This window comes from Bactrocera oleae, chromosome 4, assembly GCF_042242935.1.
Source record: "Bactrocera oleae isolate idBacOlea1 chromosome 4, idBacOlea1, whole genome shotgun sequence".
In the NCBI taxonomy this organism is placed as follows: Eukaryota; Metazoa; Arthropoda; class Insecta; order Diptera; family Tephritidae; genus Bactrocera; species Bactrocera oleae.
The window spans coordinates 7,600,728-7,627,324 of record NC_091538.1 but is presented as its reverse complement, the minus strand read 5'-3'; the positions used below and the strand labels follow the sequence as shown (position 1 = coordinate 7,627,324).

General features: G+C 33.5%; 2 protein-coding genes across 7 annotated transcripts in view; one reads left to right on the top strand and one right to left on the bottom strand.

Moving 5' to 3' along the window:
• The window catches only part of side-VIII (sidestep VIII), a 212,520-nt gene that overhangs the window by 11,656 nt on the left and 174,267 nt on the right, over positions 1-26,597 (top strand). For 5 of the 6 annotated variants that reach the window (XM_036374847.2, XM_036374848.2, XM_036374844.2 and 2 more), the window contains exons 2-3: positions 4,634-5,266; positions 10,589-10,606. In XM_036374847.2, the coding sequence (XP_036230740.1) occupies positions 5,131-5,266; positions 10,589-10,606 (154 nt within the window). In that variant the 5' untranslated portion in view covers positions 4,634-5,130. The remainder of the gene's footprint in view (positions 1-4,633; positions 5,267-10,588; positions 10,607-26,597) is intronic. The other variant, XM_036374846.2, reaches the window with a different exon arrangement.
• On the bottom strand, positions 23,054-25,064 carry LOC106618204 (Odorant-binding protein 57c). Its single transcript, XM_014235849.3, has 2 exons — positions 24,624-25,064; positions 23,054-23,609 (listed from the first exon to the last, which is right to left on the bottom strand). The coding sequence occupies exons 1-2, from the start codon at positions 24,789-24,791 to the stop codon at positions 23,223-23,225; spliced, it is 555 nt and encodes a 184-aa protein (XP_014091324.2). The 5' UTR covers positions 24,792-25,064; the 3' UTR covers positions 23,054-23,222.

The following is a 26,597-nucleotide window of genomic DNA, read 5'->3' as shown; positions in this document are numbered from 1 at the left end:
TTTATGTGAATTAAACTAGAAATACAATTTTAGTTGGAAAGGTTTGTTAAATTTGTTGTGAAAAATTTATACTGGGAAAAAAATGTTTAAAAAATATTTTGAAGTTTGCGTGTAAAACATTTTAAATTCATTTTTAAATTTTGTTTTTTTAATTTCAATTAAATTAAAATTTGTTTGTTTAATTTCAATTAAATAATTTTTTTTTTTTAATTATAATTAATGATTTTTATAATTTTAAAAAAATTTTTAATTGTAATAATTTTTTTTTGTTATAATTAACTTATATTTTCAATTGTTCTTTTTATATACATAAAAATCCATATTTTCGTTTAAAAATCACCAGGCGCTCAATCTAATAGTTTACGGGGTTGTATTTGCGAACGAAATTCAACAGAAAATTATCGCAATACAATAAATGTCCAAAATATTTTTCTAGTTCCCATTTATTATTTTTCTCTATTGAAACATTTATATACAAAGCTAATTTGCAACAAAAACTTATTCAAGCACCTAGCTTAATTTCCTACAGGGTCCACACCAACATTTCATGCTCAATCATAAATAAATTCTTTATAAGTGTGCGTTGGTGGTAAGTACATTTGAGCTAGTTGAAATGGTCAGATGCCAAATAAATGATTGTGTCATAAATAAATTTATATCTGTGGCAGCAGAAAAAAACTAAATTTTTTATCGCAAGCGTGCAAAAGTATCAAAATACGCTGTAAAAACAGCTTTTGGCGGCCACAGCACAATACGAGAGATAATAAGCGATAAAAAGATATGAAATGAGAATGTCACCGACTGTTCAATGCGTGGTTTTGTGTTACTATTTTCAGCATTGTGCCACTTTTTTTAAACTGTCAGTGAGAATTTCGGTTTGGCTGTTAAGGGAGGTGAGCCTGTAGTAGGTCTGATATGGAATTTGCTGTGAACAGTGTAAAGCTCATACCGAAAATTATTATATTTTTATTTTATTATAATTAGATTTAAAAATTCCGCTATTAAAATTTGATTAGAAAAATTTAAGGTTTAAAACATTTTGAAAAATGTCTATACCAATCAGAAATTCTCTGAATTTTTGAGTTTTTCTTGAAAAAAATTAATTTAGCTTATATTATATTGTATCAAACTTTATCTTTTAAACTTTTTTTTAAGTAATATTTTTGTCGGGCATCACTGTCAGTACTGATAGTAATGTTTTCCATGACATAACCTCAAAAAATGTTGCACATACACTCGTTGAGGCATGCTGGAGATAATGCTTTTAGAGTTTTTCAAAGATTGAAAGTAGATAAAATGATGAAAAAAGTTTACAAATACAAAAACAATGAACAAACATACAATTTCAATAGAAGCGCTTTGAAAAACATCGACACATTCAATAAAGATAAATAACTGTACAATAGTAAATGAAGCCGTTGTATTGAAAAAACAGTAAAGAACAGTGTGCTTAAAAAGTATGTGCTAAAGTAAATACAGTTTGTAGATATATGTAAATGTATGTATGTATGGTATGTATGTATGTTATGTATGTATGTCTATATGTATTTACACAAATGAAAAGCAATTTATCATACGCAAAAATGGGCTACCACTACAGATAAATTGCTAGTTGGACGCACTAAATTTTATAGCATGACTGTCGCTATTACTGGGCACATGTGGCCAGTAGGAAATTTTGTCAAAGTTGACATGCAAATATTTTTATACACCAAAATGACGTCTATATTTTTATAACAAGTATAAAATATTTACTTTTAAAGCAGTGCGAAGTTTGGAAAATAATTTTTAAAACCGTTAGATTTGTTTTGGAATATGTTTGAAATAATTTTAAGTGTATTAGGCACTAATACCTAAACGAAATTGTAATTTTCATTATTAATATTTGTTATTTTAAGTGGCAATTATATGCTTTAAAATTATTAAATGCTTCTCAGTACTAAAATTTGTACGATAACCATCGTCAAAAACTAACACAGTGCATTTGTGTTGTTAAATTATAAAGTAAACACAAATATGTCCTAAAAATAATTTTTTTAGATATTTAAATAGTTCCGTTGCTTTTCTTACAGGGTGTTTTTACTAGCAGATGCATGGTATACATTTTATAAATATAGTTTCAGACGCCGCTTTTGCTACGCTTGTTTATCATAAAAACCACATTTAGTCACAGCTATGTATATAAATAAAATTGTCAGTCGCCTGTTTCCGATTTCCGGTTTACTTTTAGTTTTGTACATGTGAGTTTTCAAGCAATTTTTTACTATTTGGAGTTTGGTAGAGACAAAGGCAACGAACTCCTATGAATTTAGTTATTTTTACACATATTTTAGTACTTGTATAAATTTACATGTTTTCCTACCAGAAATATTCAAAAACTCAATTTAAAGCTTTTCGAAAAGCCGTTTGCTTTCTTTTTAATTTTTTTATAAAATATATATAATAATGCTTCAAAAGTGGGTCACAAACGAGCTTTTTCCAAATTTGATATTTTCATAATATAGTAAGAAATGGTAATATTTAGCAAATGATAACCTATGCGCACTAAAATGTATTACCGAAGCTCTAAAACTGTTATGCAATTCCAAAAGTATGCAATTTATTTTTATATTAAAAAAAAATATTTGAATGTATATCTCTTCGTATTATAAAACAAGAACGTTAACTTGGGCTGTATATCATACCATTCACAGGTGCACTTTTTATAGCATAAAATGGTATAAAAAGAACTTAATTCTGATTTTGATCGATCAGTTTGTATGGCAGCTATAAGCTATAGTGGTCCGATATCCGACGGTTCCCGAAAATGAGCAGCTTCTTTGTTAGAAACGGACGTGTGCAAAATTTCAGATTGATATGTCAAAAACTGAAGGAATAGCTCGCGTATATACAGACGGCCAGAACGACAGACAGACAGAGATAGAAAATTCAACTCAGTTCGTCATCTAGGGTCTCCAACGTTTTCTTTTGCTTTTAACAAACATCGTGGCAAACTTAATATATTATATTCATGGTATAAAAATTAGTAATTTAGTATTATTTTTGTTTAGCATCGTATTCCAAATAAATTTGCGCACTTTTTGGAAAGTGCTGTAAAATATGTGAAATATTGTTTTGAAAATAAGTTAGAATAAAAAATTCGAAAGAGAAATCACTTGGCAACATGTAGCATGAAAATGAGAGCTAAACTGCTAATCTTGTTGATTAATTTTATTTAAATGTAGCATACTTTTCTGTGATCATTGACAGTTTTGTAAGCACTGGTGCCTTGATGTAATATGTGTGCTTTTGAGGCGCAAATTTCCATGGCAATTAACGCTTTAAGGCGCATGATTTTTTTATTTTAATATTTTCTTTATTTTTTGGTTTGTTTCAAATTAAAATTTTATTATATTTATTAAAAAAAGTATAATCAACTCTTTTTTTCGATATTACTAATTCTTTTTTAGCTGCGACATAGTTTCTTGCAACCAAAATATCTGAATTTCATGAAATTTTTTCTAAGAAAGTCTCAATTCAATGCCAATAGTGTTACCTTAGCAACCAAAAAAATTATTTTTATTCAAAACTTAACTTAAAATTTTCCCAATTTTCGTATGTAAAAATGCAAATATAGTTGTAGCCCTATCGGGTATATTTGAATTAGAAGCATAAAACTATTTTAAAATTATTGTACAAAAATATTAAATGGCTATATTATTAATTTTTTATGTTTATTTTTAAAAGTTTCTACTAAAATTTTGAATTTTTGATATATTTAAGTGAATATCTATAAGAATTCTTAGTTGTATATAAAGCCTTTTATATATAAAAAATCATATATTTGCAGTCCAATATTATTAACTATTTTCCATACTTTTCGAAAATATATAAGTTCTGTACTATCGCTACTCGAGAAACACACTTAAATTTATTTGTTTTTATTAACATAGCTCAGTACATAAACTCCAGTATAATTATTGAGTTTTAGAAATTAACATCTTCCCTCAATAAAGCATTCAAACTTTTGGTTAAGCCCTTCATTGTTCAAAAAGTTTTCAAAAAATGAACAAAATACGCAAATGAGTTCCCAAAATAGTTATAACTACAACGATATTCAAAACTGTAGCAAGTAAAAAGTTGAAGTAATTAGCAAACATACTTCAAAAACTATTTATTTGCATCGAAATGTATCCATACGGCAACACTGGTTTCAAATTTACATACATAGATCTCACAAATGAATAAAAAATCTAGAAAATCTTTAGAAATTTTTTTTTTCTGTGAACGAATTCGTAATCCTGATATTTTTAATGCAGATTTTCTATAAACAAAATTTTAAATAAATTTATTATTTATCAAATGTTAAGACACCTACTAGTAAACACATACAGAGTTACTAATACTTACTGCTTAAAATGCTTTTATGACACTCTGCACATATTTTGCTAGTATAAAAAGCAAAATCTCTATTTCTATACTTTATTTATTTATTTATAAAAGCAAATATAATTATAAATAAATATATTTATATATTTTTTATTTTTTATTTATATTATATATATTTATAAATATATTTATATATATATGTTAACCATACCACTCCACCAGTATATTTTTTACAATAAAAATTTATTATTTTCTCTACTTGCAGCTCTTTCCACACGTCAATAATAAAAACATAAAACACCTGAATACAAACAGATGTTTTAAACCGGATGCTGTCGATCATGCGCAAGAGCTCGTGCGGTTTTAAGAAGTGTGAATTTTCGTATTGTGAAAAAGAAACATGCATACATATAACAATAAAATAAAATTGTGAAAATGTGAAAAAGATTAACGCATAACGTTAAAAGATTTTGTGTGAGAATCGAAATAAAATGCGCAGCCACAAATTGTTGCATAAAATATTGTGCAAGCGTGACATGCGGAAATCCCAAAAAGTCATAAACCATACATTTTTATCATAATACTCTACTACTTATGTTGTACTGCTATTAAAAATTGCAAAAAAATATATGAAAACTTTAGAAAACCAGCAAATCAGTCAAATCGTGCAATTACACTTTATTAAACTAAAAAAGCAAATAAATAAAGCAACAACTAACATAAACTTCAATTCTACGCTATCCAAATTTCATAACTGCCAAAATGTCCACGCAAGTCTCCGCACCCTCTTGGTCACTCTGCATTGTTCTAGCTTGCATACTCGCCAGCCATTGCACGCAGTCGTCACGTGCACGCACCAGCCCATCGACAATGACACGCAACATCGAAGAAGAAAATGGTGAGTGGAAAATTAAGCATTATTTTTATTATATTTTTTAGATTGGATAATTAGCAGTAAGGATGGAGTAAGTGTAACTACTTATTTGGAAAAAAAATTTGTCTAATTAGAACTTTATATTACCCTTTGTGGGCTTCTGTAGAACTGATATATATATAGGTTTTGAGCAATACTAAAAATCAATCAAAATTGTTGCCAGCGGTTCAATTGGAACTTCGGCTACCGAGGTGATTTTCCTATTAGAAGCAAACTTCTTCCATAACTCACTGAACTATCGATTAGTACTTCGGCTCCGGATTATTACAATATTTCGGCTAGTCAATAATTCCAATTTAAAGAAATTAGAGTAAATATGCACCCATTTTCGGACACTTAACCGCAATTAGACGCCGGCTCCATCACTACCAAACCAACCAGCGTCGCCACACTTCCCACTGATTGTGTTTTCGAAATGCAATTTAGAGAGCGTTTTCATAAAACTTATATGCGGGCGGACGAAGAAAGTTCACTACAACATATGGCAGAGTGTAATTTGCCCAACAAGTTAAAGTCATCAACTCATTTTAATTGGCGGTTACACAAACTAAACCTAGATAGACTCAAGTGTGTGGCGGGGGAGCGAACACATACAACAAACATATACGTTGAGAGTGAAGCGCAATTATAGCGAAAAGACAGGGAGCATGGGAACAAGATAGCAAACAGAAGAAAATCCTTGAAACTATGCGGCTGTTATGCAACCAGCTACGAATCGAAGAGCTGCGAAGAGTTTCAGCTTTTGTTAAATGACGAAAAAAAAAGCGCAGAGAAAACCGCAAAAGAGCGTAAAGTGAAGTAGTGAGTAGGAGTGAGTAGGAGTGGGGAGTGCCGTGAGTAATGCCTGGGCTAGCAAACGCTGACATAGACACACATAGAGACAGTGAGAGTTGTTGCAGAAGAAAAGTTTTTGGCTAAAATAAATTCAAATTCAAAGCACACAAAATGGATCTATGGACTAAATATATAAATGGCAGCAAGCGGAGCTACGCTCAGCGGGTGGATATACATATGTTGAGTGGAGAGCGAGAGAATAAAAAATATCGAAAATAAAATGTCGAAAGTGAAATTTGGCGGAAGTTGGGGCACGAGTGGGAGTGCTGGGCGCAGGTGGGTGCTATAGTGATTAGGTTAGATTATGCAAAATTTAGTAGCTGCCGCGCCAGAGTGTGAAGCTGAGCTGCGAACTAAAAGGCGAGGCGATTAAAAATGGAATATGAGAAAGTAAAAGCAAAACGAAAGGCATATAAAAAAGTTAAAAGCCATAATTGCTTAAGCTAGTGTGTAAAGGAGTGAGAGCGCCGTAAATAGTATACACTTCAAAGTCTATGCAAAACTCTTGCAAAGTTTTAAAATCTTTCGTACAACAAATCCGTAACGCTACCATTGCGCCGAAATCAGTTAGTCAAGCGAAAATTAACCAACTGAAAGCGGTCAAAAGCGCTATTGATTGAAAAGTGCAAAGAAAATTTGAAACAACTACAATAAAGTTTGGTAATAAAGAGCGATGGCAATGCAAAAAAAAAAAAACAAAACAAAAAAAGGAGAAGATTACAACAAAATTGTGAAGCAGAGCGCAAACGGGCGACAGGATTAAGTATTCTTCGGGGCACGTCAAACTTTTTAGTGCGCACGTGTTGGGAGTTAATGTATAGCAAATTAATAAAAACGCTGCGCTGCGACTGGAGTGAGGTGAGTGATGAACGAAAATCGCACAAAATATCGAAGCAAAAACCGAGAGCTAGCGAATGCACAGCTTGAGACAGCGGTGGCAAGAAATTTTCAAGTGGCGACGAAAGCACGAACACACAAAAAATAAAACTAGGATAGGAAAAACAACAAAAATTAAATAACAAAAATACAACAACAATATAATAGTACAAATACAGCAACAATAACAAAAAATTAACAATAACAAAAAAATGTTTGAACTACCGTTATAAAATGGAATAGCAAGAAAACCAGCTACAACAACTAAAATACTACAAAAATGCAACAAAAGCAAAACTACAACAACTACCGCCCTGACGCAAAATTGCTTCAAATCAAAAAAAAAAAACAAAAAAGAATACAAAACTGTTAAGAAGGCACCGCAACAACAAGCAGCGCCGAGAAAGGTTAGAAGAACATAAGAGCTTGGTCAAACTTGCCGCAAACTATAAAAATATCCGGAAAAAAATTATTTCCAGCAAGAGTATCGTAAAACTTGGCAAAACTAAAAGCGAAAAAAAAATTACAACAACAAAATTTTTTTTACAACAAAAGTATTTCGTCAGCCAAAAAAAGCGCCAGCCAAAAGTTGCGCATTTCCTCAGTGTCGCTGCTTGTATTATTGTTTATTTGTTGTTGTTTTTGCAATTTACTATAAAGCTACTTTTGCGAATTGTTGCCAGCGATACGCGCGCTCGCATGCATGAGCGCCGTGGCGCGTTGATGGTGCGCATTCAGCGCTGTGGCTGTGGCGAAAGTTTGTCGGAAGTTTTGAACTTGAAACTGAAATTTTTTACACTTTATTACGCTACTTGGGCAATTCATGAAATCAAAAACAAAGCAAACAGAAAACAAAAAAGTGAAAACAAATCATTCGCTGCTGCCCACGCAACTCGCGCAACTATAATAGAAAGCTGTCGCGCGTTGCTCGATTTCATTACGCAACATATGCCTGCTGTGTTACGCTGGCGCAAGAAGCTCAATAAGTTTGCATAAAATCTACAAACATAAATATTTTATGCAGCCTCTGTCTACAGGTTGGTTTTGCGCCGCCTTACTTTAGGTGCACACGCACATCCTTGCAGCTTATGCAACATGTCGCGTCACAATTGAACCAAAGCTCAGCGCACACAAGTTTCGACAGCACACTTTTTGTTATTGTTGTAGAAGAAAAACGTGGGAAATACAAAAAAAAAAAATAAAAAAACAGTCCACTCGCCTCTTCCTCCCGCTTAGCATAACATTATGCCGTTAAGCTCTCCACTGTTGACTACATTTGACAGATAGACGCTGCGCAGCGCTGCTCTTTTTAAGTATTTATTATTATTTTATTGTTATTTTTGTATTTTTTTTTTGTGTGTAACAGCAAGCTGTAAGATATGACGTCGCCATCAATATAATCGGCACTCAAATGTCCAAGCAAAAGTGCCACATTAGCAAAATGTTCGACACCAACAACTCAGATAAGTACAGTTTCAGCATGATTATCCTGCGTAAACAACAACAAGCGTCTTTGTCGTACAAACCAAATCTTTCTGCACAATTTGACAAATTAAACTTTCAAGTAATAAATGGTTAATAGGAATGACAACAATAAAAAAAATAGCATGAAAAATTTTAAAGTTATCAATAGAGCAGCGGCGCTCAGAGCTGAAACATGCAAACCAACAAAAAAAATAAAAATAAAAACACAAAACAAGAAAAACCGTTAACTTCGGTTGCACCGCAGCTATAATACCCTTCACAGGTGCATTTTTATAGCATAAAGGCGCATAAAAATAGCTTTAACTTTATTTTGAGCGGTCAGTTTGTATGACAGCTATATGCTATAGTAGTGCGAGCTAAACAATTTCCTCGTATATTACATTATTGCTTCAAAGTATAATGCATGCCAAATTTCTTAAAGATATCTCGTCAAATGACAAAACTTTCCATACAAGTGCTTGGTATAAGGGTAGTCAGGGTATAAAAAACCAAAAAAAAAGCAGCAAAAACTTTAGAAAGTTTTATCTATGGCTTCCGAATAGTGTGTGCGCGTGCGTTTTATGTTGTTTTACAATTAAAAAGTTTTGCCATAAACATCTTATGTTTCTCACAACTGCTGTATTTTCAGCACTTTTTTCGTTTAATAACAAAAAAATATTAAAAAGAGGCGTTCAATATAAATTTACCAGGCCTAGACTAAGCTGTTTTTATATTTTTTTTTACTTACAAAAATATAGGCATGTTACTGTGTGTTGGTAGCGCTATTTTCGACCTTCGAAAATTAAAATATGTTGACATACTTTTGTTAAATTGCAGCAGACCTTGAGGCGCTTAGACTTTTGCAGGCAATATGCGTTCGATTGAAGACTGTTTAGAGTTGGAGTTAGTGGTATGGTAAACTATTTTAGCATATTTTAAGTTATTGGCGATTTTTGGGCAAGTTTTCGCTAATTTAATTTTTTAACTTTTATTAATTTGTATATTTTTTTAACTAGAATTTTATTTAATTTATGAGTATAAATATGTACTGAATTTTGTTTTGCTTTATAAAACTATTCCTTGGCTTTAAAATATATGTTATAAAACATTGTTAAATGGAAGACTTTTAAAAACTTTCATTACGATATATATATTAAAATCAACTTAATTAATATTAGTGCCTGATTTCAACAATTTTTGATACAGGGACACACTGTTATGAGAGCGAGACTATTTTTTAATTTCTTAAAGATATCTCGCTTATTGACCAGTATATACGGTATAAATTCAAACGGAAGTTTGAAAATCTTGCTATGTGGTATATGCATGCTAGGTGCAGTATTGAACCGATGTTAAGCTTTTTTGGTATCACGACATATTAGTTGCAGAAAAATATGCTTTCTGACTTTTATAAAGATATCTCACAGATTGACCGATATTTTTGGTTAGAAATGAGCTATAGGCTCTAAGATCCACATATTTGTTAACTGGGATCTTGAAAAGTTGTGAGCCGATTTCGGCTATTTTTGGACGATAGATCACATACTTTATATAAACTTTTCGCTCAAAGTTTTATTTTGATAACATTCATTGGAAATATATGTAAAGTAGGCATAGTTGTAGTATTACACCCATATTCATAAGAATAGTCTGGTCGTACAGTATCGACAAACGAACGTTCGGACAAACGAGCCGCTTCTTGTTGAGAAAAGGATGGGTGCAAAATTTCAGATCTGAGATTCACGGTACAAAAAACATTATAAGTATGTTAAATTTGTTTTTATTATAATTTAATTATATTGTAATTAAAGAAAAATATTTTCATTTAAAAATTATTATTTCACATAAACTAAATTTTAAGTCTATGCTGACTTCTAATTCCAAAATACATTAGTTTTTAAGTGTTTAAACATCTAGCTTAAACACATCACTCAACGAGTGGCAACCGTTCTCTTTTTTGTTTACTTTTACTTTTTTTATGACTTTCTATTATGTTTTACGCCCACATTTTATATGATTTAGTTGATATTATAAACCTTTTTTTCACTTACATTTCTACTTGTTGATTTGAGTACTCACTTTTTGTTTCATTTTGCTTATGTTTACTTTCAGTTCGATATCTTTTGGAAGGTAAATTTACTTTTTATGCATAAATACATGCACATACATGTTATATATACACACACACAATATATGTTATATATATGTTAATATATATATGTCAATATATATGTATATTACAAATAAAGTCCATGCTAGAAGTGACACATGAGTAAACTCTATATAATGACCAAAAACAGGTATATGAAAAAGGTTTAATTTATTTACATACATATTTACATATCTATACATATATTTACCACGCTGTGCGCCATAGCCACAAAGTTGTTGACAAATGGAAAGCTGCTGCGGCTTAGATGGATTTCTTTGCCTTTGCAAACTAACTTTCTAAGCCAACTAGAATCAAGTCAAATATAAACCACCATGAAGGCACGCAAAAAGGTAGCCACTGCGTAACGGAAACTAAGTAAACAGAACGCTATAGTGATACGTATATATATGCATGTATGTGTGTTTGTGTTTCGTGGAAGGCAAAAGGAAACTTTGATAAGTCAAAAGCCCTAAAAATCAACCGAAAATTTGCGACAACAAGAGCGAAGAAGTCGAAAGGCAAAAAGTAGTGTGTGTATGTGTATATATGAATATATGTGCGCCAGCAAGCGTTTTAAACTACTACATAGAGAGTGTGCATACCTGAAGCGGCCATAAGCGCGCCGGGATTCGAAATTGACATCTATTCGTAGCAACAAAAAATCAACAAAAATAACAAACAAGCATGTAGCTAGCAGTTAGACGAGTCTGTGACGCAAAAAGCTTGCCAGCAACATACTAATATGCGAGAAAATCTACACACACATACATATTTTAGCAGTATTGGCTTTAGTCCCTTTTAGACCCGAAAAAAAATTTGAAAAAAAACAACAAACAAGAAAAAACGTTTACATCGGCTGCAAGCTATAATACCACTCACAGGCGCATTTATAAAAGCATAAAAATATATAAAAAGATTTTTAACTTAATTCCGATTGTGTGTTTTGTATGGCAGCTATATGCTATAGTGGTTCGATATCGACGGTACCGATAGATGAGCTGGTTCTTGGAGAGAAAAGTATGTGTGCTAAATTTTAGATCGATATCAGCAAAGCTGAGGGCATAGTTCACGCGAAAGACTTGGCTAAGTCGACTTAGCCCGTTACACTAATCATTTATATGTAAACTTTACAGTGTTTTTTTTTTTGGTTATTGCAAACTACGCGGCAAACTTGATATACCCTATTCAGGGTATAAAGAGAAACTTAGAAAAAAAAACAACAAAAAATAGCGTGCAAAAACCCAGCTCACCAACCATTGCGCGTCAACTGGAGTTGTGTCTTCGATGTGCTGCGCCCAACCTCACTAATTCGAGAGCCTGTTGAAGAAGTTTTGCACTTCTATCGCAGTCCCCCTCGCTATCACATGCCACTTATGCCGCCAAGCAGTGAAAGCTTTTAGAACCAACAAGCCAGCAAAATCCAAGCGAGCTGAAGCGCACGTAAATAGATTTCTTTTTTTTTGCTATTGTTGTTGTTATTGTGCCAACATGTTGCAGATTTTGTTTTGCGCTGATTCGCTTGCATTTGCGAATTTGCACCGGCATTTTTTGCACATTCTTCACATTGCCGCCATGAGTAGCGTGTGCAACTGCGCGACACTGTGCCGTTAGAAGCGGCAAGATATTGAAAGTGCATAAATGCAAGGCACATGCACACATAAATTTGTATATGCATATATGCAAACACACATTCATACCTATACATTTATATGGTTACATTTGCAGCCAGCGCTGGGCGTACGTGGCGTATGCGCGACACATGTGTGGCATGCCGTTCGCCATTTGGTGCATTTAGCGATGAGCATGTCGCATGTCGTTTTCTTTTTTCTATTTTAGAAAAGCTTAGCGCTTGCACTTGGCGTTGTATGCGCATATTTTGACACACTTTTCGTAAGCATTATGCTGAAAAACAGGCTTTCTGTGAAAGTTTTTTTTGTGTGTCTGGGAGTGTAAGCTTTTTCATTTTTATAAAAGGATTTGTGCTTACTTTAGAGTTAAAAATTTTAAACTTTTAGGTCACTTTACATATATAACGAAAAATTATAATGCTTTCAATTTCTAATAAGCTTCTACTTTTGCTCCCTTGAGACTCTGCTAGGCGCTTGTGTGCTCTTATGGTTTTTAAAATGATAACTGGAGGCCGCTATTCGTCACAGTATATTAATATGGCATGCTACTCCTTAGTATTTCGTTGACAATCAACCACAAAATTAATTAGGGACCAATAATCTACAGTTTTTTTAGGCTATCAGCGACTTAAGAAGCACTCGGGCACTCGCCAAACCAAAAACTCGGTCTATGGCTGTAGTAGATGATATAAGAATCCAAGTTTGAAGATATGGCTGCAGAAAGGAAACTGAAGTATTTTTTAAAAACAATTTTAGCTTAAAACGTAGTAATTATAAATAATCAAGATTAAGAGAAGAGTCACATAAATACAGTTAATTTACTATTGGCTGTTTCTTATTTGAGATAATATATCCAATTGTGAATTTCAAAAATCGATTTTTATACCAACATATATATCAAATGTACATATTAACCACACATTTGAAACTGATCCGACAAATATGTACTTTCGGAGTTATGAACATATTTATTTGTGAGAATTTTTTAGCTTGGTGTAATCTGCTATCAAAACTTTTTCTCGAAACGAAAAATTTCCGAGACGGTGAGGAAAGTTTCTTTGAGCAATCAACTTGAAATTTTCATACGACCCTCTTAGATATATTTTTCAGGTAAAGATCTAAGCAATAAGATTTTTGATAATAATCTCAATTTTTTAAAGATAGTGTAAAAATCTACTTTTTTTTGTTACTGTAATTTTGTCAAAAATCAAATTTTGATTAGTCCTTCGATCATTACAGTATTAATCTATACATTTTCTTTTATTTTTTGTTTTCTGCGTTAGAATTTTTTTGAAACAAAAAATCTTTCTCATTGGCAGACAGCTTGTTTCGAAGGTTCTCCTGTCGATCGGCTACGGTATCAAGGGTATCAAAAATTTTTCAAAATGAGTCACCGATTATCTAAGTACATGAAATGCTGTAAAAGTGCATTCTTTATAAATTTTTAATAAGTAAGTTGCATTTTCAAAAAAAAAATATTAACAAAAAAACTCGTTTTTTTTCTGATTTGTAAGTGGATATAACCACTTAATAGCAAAAAACTGTCCTCAAAAACAAATCGAAGCTCGGTAAAATGCAAAATTGTAAGCATCGGTTTGTCAAATTCTGCTTGGAAATTATTACCAGAACATCAAATTCTCATAAAAAGTTTGCTAAAAAGTCACTCTGTGAGTCTCTACTTTTACTTTCATTTAATAATAGCATACTTTTAGGTGCATTGGTTAAAATGAAATGTCTGAGTCCCTGAAACCTTAGAAATTAGGATTGTAACATCAAAGGAATGAAGGATGGAGGGTGAAAAAAGCAGCTAAAAGTCACAAGATTTTGAAATGTTGCGAAATAAGAGCAGACTTGATCGCTACCACTAATGATTTTCCTACCAAATAAAGCCTTCAAACTTTTACCAAACCTTTTTAATTGATGTTGGAAACTTTAAACTAAAAATTGAGCCTCCGCAGATTCTAAAGTTTAAATACAATTTATTTTCTAACTTTAAATATCGAAATATCATTCAAGCAGCACCATTATACTTAAGGCAAACTTTAGGTAGATTGCTAGCTGTATTTAAAATTTATATTTCCATTTTCGGCTCTTAAGGATAGCCATCCTTGCATACCGTACTCATATTGCAGTCAATTTATATTGCTTAATTGTCAATCAGGGCGGTCATTGCACTTGCTTTTCAATTAAGTAATATTTTTTAAGAAAACTTACCAAGAAAAAAATATTATTTTGGGTATAACACGTGGCATGTGTGCACATTCAGCGTGACCGCCTAAAAGATTGTAAAATAAAACTGAACTACAACAGCCAACGCAAACCCTACTTACAGTGCACATTTCACACAAAAGTTGACATTAAGGCAAGAAAGGACGATAAGTTGGCGCATGGAAGGTTAGCAATAAAATTGACTAATCTTATGAAAATGATAATAAGGCGAAAATAAATTCAAGCAACCCTTTTTACGTAGTCTTCACAACGCAAAACGACAACAATTGCTGGCGTAGGGAAGCATACTTTTAGGCGCGCACTTGGCAATACGAGCGCAAAGCTTCAATATAGCAGTATATATATATATATATATATATATATATATATATAAACTCTTATATATATTGTTGTTTATATATTATATATTTCCGCATATATATTTATGCATATCAAGCTATAAGTATGCGCTTATCTATTTTGAATTATGCAGGCTACCGAGAAAGTTTCAGCGCGGGCTAAAAGCTAAGTAAACAACGTGGTAATGCGGGCGCGCTTAAAAAAACAATGTAAATGAATACAAGTAATAGCAGAAAATTGTGTACTTTACATGTAGGCGTGCGCCTTAAGCCCTTTTTTGGTTGTGGTGAAAGCAAAAAATAAAAGCATAAACTCCAGAAAATATTAAGCAATATAAATATTTTACTAAGTTACGCCGTTTGTAAAGCGCGCCGCACGAGTGGCTGCCGAAATGTCATAAATGTTGGACTAAAAATGGACAAAAGCGACCACTGAAGCAGCAAAAAATACGAAGATTTTTGAAAAATAATAACAAAAGCGACAACGCAAAAAATTAACTTTCATCCTTTACCAATCGAGTTTATGGTTCGTTCTAAGTGCTTTGTCGCATTTCTTTACATTGCTTTGGCTGTACTTGACTTCATTTCAGTTTTATTGCGGCTACATAAATATTTTTTGTTGCTTTGAGTTGGTTTGCATGCGTTTGCGTATATGTGTGCGCGCTGGCATGCGTCTGCTTGTCTACTTGAGTATATGATAAATGTGCTTGCAAAGCTTTGAAATGAATAAATACAAAAATGTGTATAAATATTGTACATATCTATACATAAGCAATTACATACATATCAATATATATATATAAATATATTATATTATAATATACACACAAATAATTGTAGCTTTTAATATAGCCGAAATGCAAATAAGCACAATGTCCTTTAAACAAACACAAAAATATAAAACAAAAACAAGAAAACTCGTTAACTGCGGCTTATCAAGGCTATAACACTCTTCACAAATAAATTTTTTATAGCATAAAATTGTATAAAAAGAGCTTTATCTTGATTTTGAGCGATCACTTTGTATGGCAGCTATATGTTATAGTGGTGCGATCCCAACAATATGCTCGAATATTGTAGCATTGTCTAGGACAATAACCTATGAAAAATTTCGTGAGAAAATCTCGTCAAATAAAAAACATTTCCATACAAGAACTTCATTATGAACGGTCAGTTTGTATGGCAGCTATATGTTATAGTGGGCCGATGCCAACAATATGCTCGAATATTGTAGCGTTGTCTAGGACAATAACCTATGAAAAATTTCGTGAGAAAATCTCGTCAAATAAAAATATTTTCTATTCAAGAATTCGATATCGGTGATTCCGACAAATGAGCAGCTTCTTAGAGTGGACAGGAATTATGCGAATTTTCAGAGTGATATTTCAAAAACTGAGGCATTAGTTCGTTTATGTACAGATGAACTGATGAACCTGGCTTAATCGCCTCAACTCGTCTTACTGATCATTTATATATATACAATAAATTTATATACTTTAAGAGGTCTCCGACGTTTACTTCTGCGTCTTATAAACTTCCTGGCCAACTGAATATACCCTGCTCAGGTTATTAAAATAAGCAAAAACTATTTTAAGCACAAATCAGCTTTTACACACGCATACACACATTAACACATACATATATACTTACCACACTTATACATGCGCCCTTACTTAACGCAGTGCCCCCAAAAAACACTGAGTGGCAGCAAGGTTATGAACAAAAGCGGCAGCAATTTCGGTCAATCGAAGGTGGTGCAAGGCACAAAAGACCACAAAGAAAAGACACAAAAAAAGGAAGAAAAAAATTAAACAAAAAGAAAAACCATGACAATAAAGGAGTTTAGCAAAAAATGTGCTTAAGTGCGACAGGAAGTCTAGCGCTAGGCGCTCGAGAAATCCAGCAGCACATAATAACAAAAAAAAAGAAAGACTTGAAAACATGAATTCTTCTATTGTTGTTATGTCGGGACATAGCATGACATATTCATGCATATTACTTTGCATAAGCGAAGCGGCTTAGAAATTTGCTCGCTATGCGCTTCTTTTATCTATGTATAAATATATGCATATGTGTTTGTGTAATACAAATACATGCATATCAAATGTGGGCGGTGATTTGCAGTAAATTTGGCAGCGAAATACTGTCATGGAATGTTCTTTTAAAGCATAAGGCAAAATAAAAGTAATTTCGCAGACAAAAGTGGTAGCTCCAAAAATAAACATAGGACCCCATTTATATTTAAGTGAAAGTCTTTTTACATTATAAAATTAAATTTATAAACTAAAATGTTAGAGGTTATGTATTAATGACCCTTCCAAGTAGTCAATAAGCGCTTTGGATTCTATACACTAACTTTTAAAGGCACAAAGCTGAGACCAATTATTTCACTAAGCTTTTGGTAGTCATTGAAGTGTATGAAGTTTTAGGCTCTTCTATGTGGTCTTGAAATATTTTTATAACCTTCTTTTCGCTAAAATTTGTAACTGTCCTTTCCTTTAAACATTTTCAGACACTTTAATTACATGTTTGTGTTATTTTATGTCTAAGCTCAGCTCTAAGCTCTGAACTGGCTCTTCCATAAGACCTTGAAAGATTTTGATGAGCTTCTCTTTGCTAAACCCTAAAACTTCCCTTTATAATATATATCTGTTTTCTAAGCTAAGCGTTGAACAGTGTGCTGGCTGTTTTATAGAAGCTTGAGAGATTTGTAAGACCTGCTTTTCGCTAAACCTCGAAAATTTTCTCGCATTCGTCCTGAATAAATCGAAATAATAGAAGTCATAATTGAGAATTGTTTCTAGGCCTTCCAAATTTGTATGATTTTGCCATTTAAGCAGAAAAATGCCGTTCTATAACATAGCAGTCAAATTCTCTGTAGTTAGTGCGATTATGAACCGGTGTGGTCTATATTCAATATACCTGATCCTTAGTTAATAAGCTTTCTGTAAAATTGGTACAATGTACTACAATAGATAATGGATATTGAGTTGTATTATGCTAATATTATATGAACAGTGTTTCAGTTTTTTCTACCAAAATTTAGAAAGTTTAGGCAATTCAGTTCTGTTGGGGCTTTTGGAAGTGGTAAATATCTCAGCTGCACCAGATATTTTTGAGAGATTTCTTCATAAAATACAACCTTCGAATAGCTGTGAAAAAGTTACAAGGAAATTCGTCTTTTTGATCTTATTTTATTTTCTTGATAACTAGTCGGAGCTTAGAAAGCTTTTGCCAGCTTTGGAGACACATTTTATTCATATAGAATACCTGCCAAAGAATGCTGCCTGGAAAATGATATTTTATATCAACGTGTAAAGATTTGCGGACTTTGATATCATTATTAAAGTGGTTAGAGTACAAATATATGATGATGGAGGCTAATTTTAGGGGCGCTAATATCTTCCTTGAGGCACTTATATAGTGAAAATGCGAAAACTTGGTCATATACGAAAATAGAATAGAATAGACATATGGACAGAAGTTTATAAAGAAGAAGAATTATCAATAAAAATGCTAAAAATAAATAAAATTATTTGAGAAAATTAGTATCAAGGCAAAAGAGGGTATTTTATTGCTTAAGTGAGGCCGCTGGCCACCAGTGAGGCAGGCCATGCATGTTTAGGTGTTTTTTAATCCAAAAAAAATAATATAAGTTGGCAGTCTTAGTAACGGTCCCTCACTAGCTTACTCTATAAACTAACACTGCGTGCAAATCAGATGCAGTAGAAGGAGTATAAAATACTAAATTTTTCTGTTTACAAGCATGAAATCTAAAATTCTTGTTACTATTACTAACTTTTGGCAATCATAGCGGCAATTTTCTGCTCGCTCTGTGTCGTGTGCTGTTCTTAACCGAATCTAAACTATAATTTCTAATCAAAAACATTTCACTAAAAGCTTTTATGCTGGCGCATGACATGTTTTCCAAAGTGGAATTAATTACGAAATATAAAGTCTTATGTAAATGTAATCATATATTGCTAACTTGCTCAATTTCGTGATATCGCATGTGTAGATATATATTGACCACACATCAATTCACCAAAGCTCATGTTAACAACACATTTAGCGTCAAAACGGCATTAGCCACAATTAAGCTTTTAAAAATACAAACTCCTAAATGCATATTGTAAAAAGCCGCAAAACACTCGACTAGCGGCTAAATATGTAACTTTAGTACAGGCACACATACATGGCAGCAAGCATAAAACCGCTAACCGCAGTAATGGCAATAACAATTTAAAACCGTAAAATCTGCTGCAGACAAGTGGCACAGCGCCGAAAAGATAAACTACAAACATCAACAAGCGCTCAAACACACACACACACATTAATATATACATATATTATATGCATATATATACACGCACATTCAACTAACCACATGTAGGCACTTCACGTCTTTGTATGTGTGCATACGCTTGTGTAAATACCTATAAAGATACACAACCGCAGATATGGCTAATAAAAATAAAACTAAAATTGCTATACGAAAGCGATTCTGTGACAAGAGCACGAGCGGAACATGCAAAATACAAAAAAAAAATTAGTTAAATAAATAAATAAGGTAAGATTAAACTAGTTTTCCCTGTCAACGAGCACATTTGCATACTTTAAGGCGCAATGCAGACGGCACGCAACTATAATGAGATTGCTAGCTGCTCGCTTGAAGCACGCAGCGGGGAGTAAGCGACATAGAAAACGTTATAAAAAAGTGGCACGTACAATTTTTTATGTGTATTTAGTGTTTGTGCATGTGTGTGAAACATATATGCATAGTAATATAGTAATATATGCATAAATGCTAGTTACGCATTGCTTTTGCCAACCAAAAACAGCACTGTGGGCTTTGCGGGCATACAATAACAATAACAGCAACAAAACATAGTGAAAATAACAACTATAATGTACAATCTATGTGAACAAACTTAAGCGCGCTTTAATATGCTACAAACAATTGTGAAACACACAAACTGTAGCTATTGAGGAAAAAAAGCGCCTGAAAGCATGCTTCATTATGGCTAAATGCCACTAGCGCCACGCTACCGTTACTGCTATCATTACACTGAACTTGGATTTTTGCGCTTTGATGGACGCACCGTTTCTCGGTAAGCAAACGTAATGAGATACATAACAACAATAATAACAACAAAGCGATTGGGCGAACAAGTCAACGCAGCTAAGCCACAAAACTACACAGCAACGCAAGTAAGTCTAGCAAGAAGCTGCACAAAAAGACGCACAACATATAAGAACAAAGAAAAAAAGTTGAAAGCGCTTGGATGTTAGCTAAACAAAGGCAAAGAGAGAGTACAAAATTGCCTGCGCATATTAGCTTAGATGTCAATCCGCCAGCATAAACATGTATTTAAATGGCTGGAATGTGTGTATGTGTGCGTGGTTATGCAACAATATATATAGTTACTAACTATTATGAAGGATGGACAAACATTAACTTCGGTTGCAACGAAGTCACAAGAACCTTCACAAGTAAAAAAGTTTGCATACAAGCACTTGATTCTGATTGGTCAGTTTGTATGGCAGCTATGTGCTATAGTGAACCGATCTGAACAAAATATTTGGAGTATGTATGGTTGCTTTGTATAATAAGCCCTATCAAATTTCGTGAAGACATCTTGTCAAACAAAAAAGTTTTCCTTACAAGGACGAGATTTTGATCGTTCAGTTTGTAAGGTAGTTATATGCTATAGTGGTTCGATATCAGTGAATCTCGAAGAGAAAAGAACGTTTGCAAAATTGCAGACCGATATCTCAAAAAAAAAACTGAGGAACTAGTTCGCGTACAAATAGACAGACAGGCGAAATCGACTCTGCTCGTCGCAAATCGTTTACCATATATATACACTTTATGAGGTCTCCGTTGTTTCCGTCTAGGCTTTACACGTTTCCATATTCTGTTCAGGGTATAAAAATTAAAACCAACAACTATGCACATCAAAGCTGATTGTCTAAGCACTGCTGCCAGCTTTCCTATGGACACAGCGCCGTCGATGCGTTGAAAATCCAAATGAGCATATGAGCCCCATGCTCTCAAGTGGCAGGAGACGTCAAGTCCATTGGCCCACTACAGGCAGGCTCTACTGCAACCATATGCCTATGTAAGGTTATGTGTGTAGGCGTTCGGCTGCTGGCGAGCTGCTAAGCCGATTAAGTACACAGCGCATAAATAAGTTGTTGTCGTCGCACATGTTCATAACATGCGCTCTCCTGTCATGTAGCGCTCATCCGCTAGACGCTTGTTATGTGCCCGACTTGCTGCAGCTTGCTAGCTCTAAATCCTTAGACTTTTTGCGCACTTCTTCTCTGCTTGGAGTTTTTTCTGTCGGCTTAAGCGCGTGCTTTCGTTATGGTGCCTGGGGTGGCGCTTGTTAAACAAAGCGTCTACAATATTCTCTAGATTGATGTGACATTCCTGGTCACTGTTGATTTTCTCATTGTTTTTGTTGTATAATAATGAGAATTTTTTCCATCTTTTGCTTTGTTCTTTTGCTGTTGCTGTTTGCTTTTGTATTTAGTCGTCTAAAGTCATATCTTGCTCGACATATTATGCAGTATTATGTGGGTGCGTCACCAGTGACCCTTATATATGTATATATGCTCATATATAATATGTATCTATATATTTATAGAGGTATATGTATGCATAACTTGTCCTTGTTAATGAGCGTAGGCTTTTCAATTGACTGCCTCTTATGGCATTTATGTTGGCTCTTTTTTGTGTTATGTTTCGTTATTCAATGTTGATTTAATGTTTACAAGATTTATTAATGTCCAAACTCAATGAAATCACCGGAAATACATAAATTAATGTTGAGCGGGTCAACCAAAAATGTTGTGTGTTTGTTTTTTCCATAAATTCTGTGAAGTTTTGAGCGGCAAATTTAATTATGAAATTCTTGGAAAGGTGTATGTATAAATATTTCTTACAGAATATGCGTCAAACTTCTTTTTAGCTCTTAAATTTTGTAGAAATCGGTCTTCATTTTGTTGCTCAGCACTGTAACTAACTCCTTTCTGTAATTCAGCCCTCTCTGCAACTATATGTTCAAAATAAACTCTCATCAAATTCGACAAATCCCATTTTTAACATAAGTTATATGTTAGTTAGGCTTGACTCGAACTAAACCTTTATGAAAACAGTTTTCAATGCTTACGTAAATATTCAGACATCACAGAGCACGCTAGGTTCCAAAATCAGTCAGTTAGTAGTATTATTAAGCTTACAAATACTACCCAAACTAAAACTGCATGGAAAGAGTTTTCAATGCTTATGCTATGATTATTTGAAATAATTCCATCTAAAATCCCTCTTTAATTGCGTCAACTTCACTTTGAATTAAGAATTCCGTATTTTTGGATAAGAGGCGAAAATGGTACAATTCCTGGCTAATGAGAATGCTCAATGGTTTGTGTCTGTGCTATTTCCTGCTTTACAAAAGAAGTGCAAAATGTTCTGTGAACGAGAGAAAAGACTTTAACTAAAATATTTAATATGCACCCTCAACTAGTTCACTACCGCTAAAATGTTCAAATTAATAACCCATTTTGAGTACTTTGATTTAACTTTGCAACTTTTGGTACTCAAAACGAAATATTGAAATATTTTGCTTCATCAATTTAATCAGTAGAGTTTTTTGAAACCTGGATTGAAATATGAGGTTCATAAATCTCTCAGAGCCATTCTTGACCACTAAAAAAGCTAGGATAGAGGCTAAGCGAATAAAAGGCTTTATTATATACAGTAGTATTTTTGATTGGTGAAGAAGAAAAGTTAACTTAAGATGTAAATTTTTTTAAAATCTTATTAAGAGGTCTTCTATCAATTATTCAGTAGACTATAGTATTGATGGAGCTGTTACCGACTTGTAAAAATTTTCTCAGTTTTTTGGCCACAATTTTATCTCAGTACACAGAACATTTGATGTTAGACTTGATACTCACTCGTAATCACAAATTGGACACAACTAGTGCTCTGCTTGTATGCTTCTGCTTAACTTTTTTAATTTTGTATGACGCTTTGAGTTACTTCACTGTCATTATTGATGTTATCTGATTAAAACCAGTAGTTTTCTTTAACATTTCAAACTGCTACAGGTGTGTACAGCTTAAAGCTGTCTCAAGATCCAATGTCAACGTACACGTTCTATTGCAATTGTTTTCTTTAGTTGGTCTCTTGAGGTTACTACTATTAAAATATGTTCCAAGCTTTTTATTGTTGTCTCTAAAGTTATTTGAATTTATTTTACGCAGAAACAAGTATATAATTAGATAACATATTGAAAATACCGAATTTATAAAATTTTCAGTTAGCCACTAATTTAGATACCATCGAGATATGGACTTATTACTCAGCGATCCATAAATCTAGCTGCCGCTCACTTTTTACGCTCTTCCACCACCGCATCGTCCATTTCGTCACTGTAGTTGTCCATCTCCACCGAATCGAGCATACGAGCGCATAACATCATGCCGAAGCTATATTCGCACGGATCATCCTCCATATCATTAGCGGCCTTACACTCAAGCATATTGTCGTAGCTTTCATCATTCAAAATGCCCCATTCATGCAATGATTTGGCATTCAATTTGCCATTTGAGTCCATGAAGCCCATGCCATTTAGTAGACAATCGGCATAACATTTGAATTTTATGTCGATATCTTCCGGACTGGGATCAGTGGGAAATTCATCCAGTTCCTCCATGGTGATGTTGTGTTTCACTTGACAGGCCTCCACGAAACTGCGAGTGGGCGCGGTTGGTGTCTGTTAGATAGATGGAAAGAGAAAGAGTAATAATTGAAGAGAGAAATTGAGTGAGAGAGAGAGAGAGAGAGAAAGTGGAGACAGAATTTATTTTAAAATTAGGAGCATAAGGATCGGAATAAATATATAGAAAACCAAATCGGTTAAACAGTAATTTTAAAATTGTTGCGTTGGTTTATTTTTCAAAATGATTTTAATTCGGAAATGATGCTTATAACTGTAATGCAAAAACAGTGACATGAAAATTTAGATATATATGTATAGGGCGTGGTTCCGCCCACTTTGAACGTGTTTTTTTAATATCTTAAAGAAACCAATACAAACATTTAGTTAAACATTTCTTAAAAAAACTATGTATGCCTCGGATATTATATCCTCTGATGAGAAGATTAGTTCGAAATACGAACCAACTACGTTCATGGCCCATATTACGATATTCTAAGCCCAAAGGTTTTGCTGAGATATTGTACGCTTTTGATATTTTTTTTTATTGGTGATTTGAAAATGATATTTAATTTTCAGTTCCGTTTGAATAAAGCGCTACCTTACATTCTTTGATGGAATGACGATGTAGACTTGTATTACTTTTCTGGAAAATTCACCTTAGAAATGCTAGAATTTGGTTTAGTTATTAGAAATATACCGAGTACGATCTTTGAAGCTCTTTTTGAATATACATAACCTAGAAATAGATACGCCCACATAACGGCTTTATAAATTCAAAAAATTTACTGAAATACTGGTTACTTTTGATATTTTCTTCAAATTAGTTAAGGGCTAATATAACTTTTGGTTTTGCTCGAATGAGGCGCTGCTTTGTCATTTTAGTTGAAATCCAAACTTGAAATATATAATTTTATTTGAAATTTAAAAAAAAATCCACTTTAGAAGAGCAAAAATGCGGTCTAATAATTTTTAAAATAAATATTTCGAGTTTTCTCTTTAAAACGCGCTGTAAGTAAATAAATGTAACCTAATAGGGTATACTAAAATTATATTTAGCTTTCACTCTACCGATGTGACAGCACCAGGTGGCAACACGAACACCACAATCACCGCCAGCAGCGCCAACCAAGTGAGACCAGGTAATGATGACATTCCTTTACCGCCGCCCGCAGGCACCACAAGCGCGCTTATTGCTGTTGTTGTTGCGTGTTTTCCATGCGCACCAAATTGATACATACTCAACAAGTTGTACAAAAACAAAACCTAAAAAAAAAAACCATACACTGAGCAAAAACGCGAATTTATTTTATGACTCTTGCACAATATCAGCGCGAAGCAAAGGAAATGGGAATGCCAAAAATAAAGTAACGGTAAAATTTGTATTTCGCAAAAATTCCACGGCAATTGCAACCGCCACTCGACTCGTTTGCCGCGTTTACACTATACAAAGCGTTTTTGCCCCCTGTTTGGCTGACAAGTGAGAACTTTTTTGCACTAATGAAAAACTTTCGACGCCGTTGCACATTTTTATATGCGAAAAGTTTTGATTCGATATTGTTTTTGCCAGACGCCGTCGCCGCCGCCGCCACCACCAACAGCAGCCAGCAGCCGGCGATTGCGCCAACAACTGCACTTTTGTCTGCGGCAGCAGTAAAAATGCAAACTCAATAAAGAGTCGGATAAAAATTAAAAGTCGCATTTGTAAGCGCAATTTCGACACAAACGCTTGCCACGCCGCGCTTCCGTGCGAATCGGCCGAAAGCGCCAATGCTGCATTAAACTGTATGATTTTGTGTGTGTGTGTGTGTGTGTGCCTTTGCTAACTGTATATAATAGGACGTTCATAATTTAATTACACTGATTCCGGTTGCCGATAAATGTGCCTCGGTGTGGTCGTGATTAAAACTTTGCTCCGTGTGTCGGTAGCTGCAACACCAACAACAACACAAACAGTAGCAACGCTACAAACGAATACGCTTTGATTTTTATCGCACTCAAATTAATTGCAATTGAGATTTAAATTATAGTAATTATTTAGAGATGAGCTGATAGCGCGATATCAATCTTTAACTGTAAACGAGTTGCACCAATAATTGTAATTCCGCAGTTGCCGGGGATTTTTGAACGGAGCTTTGTAAAGCTATTTTTAATTCAATTATTCTCATTATTTGTATATTTATTTATCTATATAACTGATTTATACAATTTGTAAAATTTTTCTTGGCGCTGAAAAGTAGGCAACTAATTTTAAATTTGTATGCTGCTGTCAAAAATTTAAAAGTTGTCAACAAATAATACTCAAAATAATCCATTCCGAATATGTCTGATCTATATACACATTTCGAAAAAATTGTATTGGCGCTGAAAAGTAGGCAACTAATTTTAAATTTGTATGCTGCTGTCTAAAATTTAAAAGTTTTAGGCAAAAAGTACTAAAAATAAGCTGATAAATTGCAGAGTAAACGAGCTAACACAAGAAAGAGTAAGGTAGGATTAAGTTGGGGTGGAACCGAACATCATCTACTCTCCCAACTTTTTGAGTCAAAGAAATATTTACGGTTTTTCCAAACTTTGTATCAAACTTACACTTTTTTTTAAATATTTGGGGGTGTGGTAATTCATGTATCGATTTCACCTATTTTCGAAACTACAAACTCAAATATAACCAGGACTATATTTTAACTTCTTTTTGCTAAAATCAATATATATCAATATCACAGGTGTTGATAGTTATATGCGGTATAAAATCAAATGGATGCTTTTCCTCTTCGGGAACTGAAGTGCCAGCAGCCTGGACCTTGGCTATCTTTCCGAGTACAAATTTCTTTCTCATTTTGCGCTGTACCTCCCCTTTGGCTGCCAGTGTACTCTGTTTCGTACTCTTGGCTGCTGTGGAGGTAAACGGTTTCATACCCAGGTTTATAGTACTTTGGTTGGTACTCTCTGTTTTTGTTGCTGTCACTACTGATGTACTTTGGTTGATACACCAGGTAGTGCTCTTCATCGTCTCTTAGCGAAGAGGCAAGGAGGTTCTCGTCATAA